Source organism: Aureococcus anophagefferens (assembly GCF_000186865.1).
Source record: "Aureococcus anophagefferens unplaced genomic scaffold AURANscaffold_15, whole genome shotgun sequence".
NCBI lineage: Eukaryota > Pelagophyceae > Pelagomonadales > Pelagomonadaceae > Aureococcus > Aureococcus anophagefferens.
Window position 1 is genome coordinate 86,816 of NW_008705575.1, and position 8,098 is coordinate 94,913.

General features: G+C 68.7%; 2 protein-coding genes across 2 annotated transcripts in view; one reads left to right on the top strand and one right to left on the bottom strand.

Annotated features, from left to right (window-relative positions):
- Positions 1-800: 800 nt before the first annotated feature.
- AURANDRAFT_28929 (hypothetical protein) lies at positions 801-2,750 on the bottom strand (the record flags this gene model as incomplete). Its single annotated transcript, XM_009040579.1, has 2 exons — positions 801-1,613; positions 1,671-2,750. Coding segments are annotated over 2 exons (1,893 nt in total), but the record flags the coding sequence as incomplete, so codon positions are not given.
- A 534-nt stretch (positions 2,751-3,284) lies between these two features.
- Positions 3,285-8,098, top strand: part of AURANDRAFT_65472 (hypothetical protein) — a gene marked incomplete at both ends in the record, with an annotated part of 5,551 nt that continues 737 nt past the window's right edge. Inside the window, 5 exons of the mRNA XM_009040419.1 lie at positions 3,285-3,633; positions 3,669-4,863; positions 5,071-6,331; positions 6,631-6,828; positions 7,525-7,835. Coding sequence (XP_009038667.1) covers positions 3,285-3,633; positions 3,669-4,863; positions 5,071-6,331; positions 6,631-6,828; positions 7,525-7,835 — 3,314 coding nt within the window. The remainder of the gene's footprint in view (positions 3,634-3,668; positions 4,864-5,070; positions 6,332-6,630; positions 6,829-7,524; positions 7,836-8,098) is intronic.

Consider the following 8,098-nt stretch of genomic DNA (forward strand, 5'->3'; position numbering starts at 1 on the left):
CCTTGGCCGCGGCGGCCTTGCGCCGGCGGAACTCGGCGACCTGCTTGCGGCCCCGGGAGATGGACTGGAGCACGGACGACGCCTTCTCCTCGGCGTCGACGCGGTCGCTCGCGAGCGCGCTGAGCTGCGCCGCGCGCTCCTCGGACCTGTGTGGAAACCAACCACTGGTTTGGGTGGTCCTGACCAAACTTGAGAATTCTCTAGCTCGGTCACATCGAAGTCGATTCGGCTGATTTTTGGACGAATCGATAGCCCTTGTCAAGTTCTCGAAGTCCAGCCGAAGAGCTTGTGTCAAAACATTCGAATGCGCTCACATTGAAGTCGGGTTGAAGATTTGATTTCCACACAGCCTCGGACGTCGCCGCCTCCAGGCCCATCGCGAGCGCGAGCATCTCGTCGAGGCGCCGGGTCACCCCCAGCTTCGTGAAGAGCTGGCCGCTCTTCGTGCCGACGGCGAACTCGCCGTCGTCGAGGAGCATGGTGCAGAGCATGACGCAGGCCTCGGCGACGTCCGGCGGCCGGCACTCGCCGTGCTCGTCGCGGAGCTTTGCCTTCACCGCCTCGAGGTCCGCGGCGAGCGCCGCGACCTTGGCCGCCTCGTTGAAGCCCGCGGCCTTGGTGCGCGCGGCCTCGAGGGCCTCGATCCGCTTGAGCAGGGGCTCGCGCTTCGCGTCCCAGTCGGCCCACGCGGCCGTCGGCGGCCGCGCGGCCTCGTAGGCGCCGTGGAGGCCGCCGGACGCGAGCACGGTCGCGGGCAGGAGCCGCTCGAAGGCGTGCCACTTGTGGTCGCCGACGGACTCGGGGATGAGCTGCCAGTAGCTCTTCCAGAACGTCGCCGGGTCCGACTGCTCCGGGTAGCCCAGACGCCGGATCTTGACGATGTCGAGCAAACCGAAGAAGCGGAGCTGGCGCAGCACCATGTCCATGTCGAAGACGTTTCGGTCCTTGGACCCGTTGGGCCGGATGCAGCGCACGTAGTGCTTCTCGCACTCGTCGAGCTCCTCGGAGAGCGCGGCCATCTGCTCGCGGAACTTCTTCGACGTGCTCTCGGAGAGCGCGCGGCGCTGCGCCTGGCGCGCCTCCTCGCCGCCGCCCGCGGCCGGGTACCAGGCCGCGAGGACGCCGTCCTTCGAGGACCGCAGGCACTCGGCCGCGTCGCCGGAGAGCGGGTCGACGTTGCGCGTGAGGAAGCCGTGCGCCGTGTAGGCGACGTCGCCCGCGTAGTGGCGGACGACGAACTTGTCCGGGTTCGTCCGCGACTTGGCGTAGAAGGGGTGGTCCTTGTTCGCCTTGTCGACGCAGGCGAGGAAGTTCATGTCGCTGCCGCGCTGGCCGAGCTTCACCTGCTCGTCCAGGAGCACGAGCACGCCCGCCGGCGGCGCCTTGATGAGGTCGAGGCACTGCTGCGAGTCCGCGAGGTCGATGGCCGGGCACGCGATGCCCTCCTCGCGGTAGCGCTCGCCCTCGGCGACGAGCACCTGCTCGTTGAACGCGACCTGGAGCGTCTCGTTCGCGAAGTTGATGAGGAGCTGGTCCAGCGAGTTCGACGCCATGATCTCGAAGCCGTAGATGTCCAGGATGCCGACGAACGCGCGCGCCGCCGACGCCTCGACCTCCGCGGCCGACGGGCCCTCCTCGTCGCTGTCGGAGTCGCCGCCGCCGCGCGAGACCGCCGCGGCCTCGGGCGCGAGCGCGCCGTTGCAGAGCCTGACGACGTGGTCGAAGAGCTTCTCGTAGAGCGCCTTCGCGAGCGCGTCGCGCGCGTTCCGCGCCTGCGCCGCCGTGAAGGGGATGCGCTTCCGCGAGCCCGCGACGACGATGGACCGGTGGTGGAGCGCGCCGCGGAGCGACGCGCCGTCGAGGTCGCCCGCGGCCACCTGGAGGGCCTTCGCGGCGTCGGCGAGCGCGGCCTCGGAGCTCTCCAAAATCTTCGACTCCTCCGCGGAGTCGTCGAAGACGTCCTCGAAGTCGACGTCGCCGAGGCGCACGAGGCCCGCGCAGACGCGGCGGAGCCAGGCGATGGCCTCGCCCTGGCCCAGCGCCGCGAAGGCCTCGGCCGCGTCGCCGGCCTCGGCCACGTCGTCGACGCCCGGCACGACGAGCTCGTGCTGGTTCAGGTAGTGGTGCCGGTCCGCGCTCGCGACGCCGTACGTCTCGCCGGCGGCGCCGCCGAGGCCGCAGAGCTGGTAGAACGTGTGGTAGTTGCGCTCGCCCGGCCCGCACTTGGTCACGCGCGACTTCTCGAGCAAAAAGTCCTCGACCTGCGCGCCCACCAGCACCTTGTCCTCGTACTCCAGCAGGAGGAACTTGCCGAAGCGGCTCGAGTTGTCGTTCATGGCCGTCTTCGCGTTCCCGAAGGCCTCGAGCACGGGCGTCGTCGCGAGGAGCGCCGTGACGTCCCAGTGGTCGCCGCCGCCGCCGGCCCCGTCGAAGACGCCCCGGGAGAGCGCCGCGAGGTACGTGACGATGAGCGTCGACGCCATGGTCTTGCCCGCGCCGCTCTCGCCGTTGCAGATGATGGCCTGGTTCGTCGCGGCGCCCTCCGCCTTCCACAACGCGTCGTAGGCGACGTGGGCCCAGCGGAAGAGGTGCGGCTCGCCCTCGGCGCCGCCGAATGTGTCGACCATGGCCTCGAGCGTCGCCGGTATATCGTAGACGTCGCCGCCGAGGTCGCGGTAGGGGTTGATGGAGCAGAGCACGTTCCCCGCCGCCGTGTAGATGTGCCCCGCCTTCCAGCGGCGCCGGAGCATGGCCAGCAGCGGCGCCTGGTGCAGGTCCGCCATCTCGCAGACGTCGCGGAGATCTTTGTCGTGGGACTCGTCCCAGGGCTGCGCCACGCTCACGACCACCGTCTCGGGTTCTTCGCCCTCGGGCGCGCCGGCGAGCGTAGCGTTGCCGTCGCCGTCGAGGGCCGTGATGTCCACGAGGCGCCAGAGGTCCACGGGGTCGTCGGCGGGGATCCAGAACTTGGCGCTGGCCTCGCCGGCCTCGAGGCTGCTGTTGAGGCGCGCGGCGATCATCATGCGCGTCGACTGGGCCTGGGACGCGCGCTTCGCGCTCAGGGACACGTCCTCCATGGCGCACGGAGCCACTGGCGCGGACGACGGAACAGGCGGAGACAGGGCAGCTTCTTAGGTTTCACGGGATTTGTGCACACGATGGTGCCGCTTTTTTATGTAATCCTCTGCATGTACAATGCTTTCTCGAAGGCTGCGATTGTCGTCCCCGGTAAGTTCGACGGCGACCCGCTCGCCCACTGGATGGGTAGTGAAAAGGCTTAGCCAATGAGGTGGGGGCAGCTTAGGTGGCACGCGGTCGCCCTTGCGTGCGCGGTCGCGCGCGCCGCCGCCGCTGCGGTGGTCATCGACGGTACGACGCCGACGTGCCCCCTCAAGACCGGCGAAGTCCGGCAGCTGGACGCGGCCAAAAACTACACGCGCATCGAGTCGGCCGCGCCGTGCGTCCTCTACGACACGGCCGCCGCGGCGCCGCCCGCGGACGTCGTCGAGCTGACCGTCGTCCAGGCCGGACCCTCGCAATGCATGCCGCATCTCGCCGGCGCCAAGGTCGCGGTCGACACGCTCAACGCGCTCAACGACGACAAGGGCTTGCGGTGGGCGTCGCGGGCGACACGTTCGTGCGCCTGCGGCTCGTAACGATCTTGACAGCCGCGGAGGGGCGCGCGGACTACGACGCGTTCCACGACAACGTGACGCGCGCGATGCTCGCTTCCGACGGCTTCGCGGACGCGTACGGCGCGCCGCGGTACCTCATCGGCTCCTGCAACAAGGGACCGTTCGCCGACGCCGAGAAGTGGGCCGCCGAGGCGGCCGGCGTGATTCTCATGGCCCAGATCGGCGCCGACTCCACCTACGAAGAGGGACTCGCGAACCTGTTCGGCATGCACCTCAGCAGCTACAGCTACTCGGTCCCGGTCCTGCAGCAGATGCGCCGGAGCGGCGCCCGGAAGATCGCCGTCGTCACGTCGACGCACAGCAATTTCTTCGTGACGACGTGCGCCTTCGGCAAGGAGTACGCCGTCGGCAACGTTACCGTCGCCTCCACGAGGCAAGACGAAGCGGACCTGGAGCTCGTCTACGACGTGTCCTTCGACCCGAAGGCCGACGATGATGGTGACGGCGTCGCCAACCGCGTCGACGTCGACTTCCTCGACGGCGTGGCGACGGGCGTCTGCGACTCGGGCGCGGACGTCTTCATGGCCTGCGTCCAGACGGACGAAGCGAAGGTGCTGGTGGCGAAGTGGCAGGCGCTCGAGTGCGTCCCGGACGCCGTCTGGCTCACGTGCGCGGGCTGGGGGGCGGCGACGCGCGGCGAATCCGACGCGCGCAACTACGCGGCCGGGGGCTCCCAGGTCGACGTCGCCATGCCGTACTCGGACGAATTCTTCGGAACGATAGAGGCCCTCGTCGACGCGGGCGAGGCGGCGTTCGGCTACCGCTTTGACTACGATTATGTGAGCTCGTATTCGTGCGTCTACGTGCTTTACAGGGCGCTGCGGGCCCGGTACGACAACGAGGCCGTCGACGCCGCGGGCCTCGCGGCCGAGCTCGCCGACGCCGACGGCTACGCGCAGCTGCGCGCGAACCTGGCGCGCCTCGAGGCCCTCGAGACGGTCTTCGGCCCCGTGGGCTTCGACGAGATGCAGCGGAACGCGGGGCGTAACCCGGGCGCCGTCCAGCCGCTGCCCGCGGCCGACGGCGGCTTCGCGCTCCGCTGCGTCGGGCCGATCGAGGCCGCGGAGACGCAATACGTCTACCCGGCGCCCGCGGCCCTCCCGTGCCCGCTCAACAGCTTCGCGAACGCGTCGGGCGCGTGCTTCCTCTGCGACAACGAGTGCACGCGGTGCCCTGTGTGGAAATCAAACAGTGAGCTGGGTTATCCCAACCAAACTTCAGAACTCTCTATCTCGGTTAAATCGAAGTCGATTCGGCTGATTTTTGGACGGATCGATTGCTCTCGTCGAGTTCTCGAAGCGCAGCGAAGAGTCTGGTCCAAATCGTTCGATTACGCTCACATTGAAGTCGGGTTGAAGATTTGAATTCCACACAGGCGGTGCCCCGTCGGGTCGACGATCCACGACCCCGCGCTCGTCGACGGCGCGGGCGCCGCGTCGGTCGCGTCGTGCACCATGTGCCCGGCCGGCTACGGCATCCGGGGCAGCACCTGCCAGCCCTGTCCCTCGGGCTCCTCGTCCGCGGCGGGGTCCGCCGTCTGCGACGTCCGCGCGCACTACTACCGGTGGCGAGACGATGCTCCGGAACTCTACCGCTGCCCCGCGCACGACGACGCGTGCCGCGGCCAGAAAGCAGGCGGCGCGGGCGCCGGCGACGCGCTGTGCGCCTCCAAGGCGACGGGCCCGCTCTGCATGCTCTGCGAACCGAAGCACCACCGCGTCGTCTCGCGCCGGGGCCGCGCGCGGTGCAAGCGGTGCGACGAGTGGACGGGCGTCGCGGACGTCTACGGCTATCTCGTCGTCTTCGCGGGCGCGGCGCTCGTCGCGGTAATCTCGGCGCGGCGGGCGCTGGCGCGCGAGATACGCACGCTGACCGACCAGCTCCGGGCGAAGAGCCGGCTGCACGGCTTCGACCGCGCGCTGCCGACGCTGTGGACCGTGGCGCGCCAGGCGATCTACACGATCACCGTCATGAGCCAGGTCCGCTCGATCGAGCGCCTGACGCTCCCGAAGCCCTACTCGAACCTCATCGACGTGCTCACGGCCTTCGCCATCGACGTCGACAAGTACCTCGGGCCGCTCGCGTGCTTCGAAATCACGTACTACGACGAGCTCCTGTTCTGGACGCTGCTGCCGCCCGCGGCCCTGGCGGTCGCGGTGCTCGCCGCGGTCGCGGCGGGCCAGATGCGCGGGACCGCGCGCCGGATGCGCGGGGCTTCGATCGGCGACGAACGGGCGCTGATGCTGCCGGACGCGCCGCGCGTCCGCCGCGGCGACGGGCGCTCGCCCCTGCGGCGCGTCGTCGTGGCGTGGGTCATCGCGTGCATCTACTTGCATTCGTTCATCTGCGGCGTGATCTATAAAGTGTCCGTGTGCGCGCGGCCCCACGGCAACGAAAGCAAGTTCTTGACGCATCGAGGAAGCCGGAGCTTCGTCCGGTCGGACTACGGCCTCGCGTGTTACACGAGCACGTACCGCGCCTACCGTCTCTACGCCGGGCTCGCGTTCATCGCCTATGCGACCTTCCCCGCCGTGCTTGCATTGAAGCTCTGGGTGAACCGCAAGAGCGGCCGCCCCGACACGTATTTGGCGTTCATGACGTCGCACCTCCGGCCGGGCGCGTGGGCCCTGGAGTGCGTGGCGATGTGGTACCGAATGCTCTTGAGCGGGGCGCTGTGGCTGTTTTTCAAGAGGGAGCAGGACGTGATGCGTCTGGGCCTATCGCTCGTCGTCGTGGTCTTGTTCGCGGGCGCTTGTTCGTGGGCGCGACCGTACTCGACCGAGGGCGCGCGCCGCGCGTGCGACATGCTGCAGCGGTTTCTTCTTCTTTTCTTCTGCCTGGCCATCGTGAGCAACAGCGTCGAGCGACGGGAGTGTTTTTTCGCGTGAATGTCGCCTGAAGATGTGAAGAAATCCGACCCCGTCGCACTTGGTAGGTGAGCAAGGGCGAGGTCTTCTCGCAGAAGCAGGACGTCGTCTTCGGCGTGTTCTGTTTCCTCTTGACGGTGTACCTCTTTGCCGGCGTCGCGTATAACGTCTGGCGCGCCGACGTCCGGGACCTCGTCGATGGGCTCCGGGAAAACCGCTTGGACCGGCTCGCATTACGGCGGCTCTACGAGGGCGCCGAAAAGGCGGTGATCGGCGAAGCGATCTTGGAGGCGGCGCTGGCGCCGATCGAGGAAGGCGCGGAGGAGGACGAGCGGTGGGAATTCGTGGACCGCGAGCTGCTCGGCTCCCACGATCAGACGTGTGACGTGCTTCGCGACGTCTGGGACGCTCCGGATCGCGAAGACCTCATGCTTTGGCTCGGCGAGGTGCGCGCGCAGGCCACGCGCGCGATGCGCGCGCGCGGCGACGACGACGCTCCTTTGGACACGTTCGCCGCGGCCGTCGGCGCCGCGGCGCCGTGGCTGAGCTCGTGGCTGGCGCCGCACGTCGCAAGCGCGTATGCGCAAGTCGCGGGCGAAAAACCGCTCATGGCCTCCGACGCGCTCCTCGCGTTTGATATGGTAGTCGTACGCGCGCTGGGCGGCGCCGAGACCGTCGATGCCGTCCGCGAAAAGCTTCACGGCGCGGCGCAGACTCCGAAGGGGGCTCCGCGCGCCTCGGCGGTGGGCAACCCGACGAACTTCTCTCGCGCCTCGTCGTTTTCTCGCGCGCTCAAGCGGGCGTCGACGGTGCGCAGCACGCGCCGGCGGTCCTCGGCCCGCGTGTCGGGGCAACACGACGGCGAGCCCTACGCGTTTGTCAAGACCGAGCGGTCGTCGCCGCCGCCGCGGTGCTCGAGGTACACGGTACTCGCCATCAGAGCGAAAGCTTTAGCATCGCAGGCCGACGACGCCATGGCCACCCTCGCGCGCGAGGCCTTGGAGAACGACTCCGGCCGCGCGTTGATCGAGCGCGGCTCGGTGGGGACGGCCGCCGAGCAGCCGGCGCTCGTCGCCGACGCGCTGAACGCGTACGTGAAAACGCTCGGCGGCGAGGCCCTGCGCGACCGCGTGGATGCGGCCGCCCTACCCGAAATCCTCCACGCGCTCGCGGGCGGCGCTTTCGACGGGTTCCGGAGCGCGCTCGAGGCGATCGTCGCCGCGGTCGAAGGAAGCTCGTTGATGGGCAACTGCGACCCGCGCACCGCCGTCAAGTCGCTCGCGCGCATGCGAGCCAAGGTCCAAGAATACCGAGCTGAGCAAGGGCAGCAGCGATGGCCCGCGTGCGCTCGAGTCCAGGATCCGCTGCGCGCCACGGTACTGTGTAGTTCCGCCGCCGTGATGCTCCAGGCCCTGAAACATCTCGAAGCGCCGCCGTCTGTGTGGAAATCAACCACTGGTTTGGGGGTTCCCACCAAACTTCAGAACTCTCTATCTCGGCCAAATCGACGTCGATTCGGCTGATTTTTGGACGAAT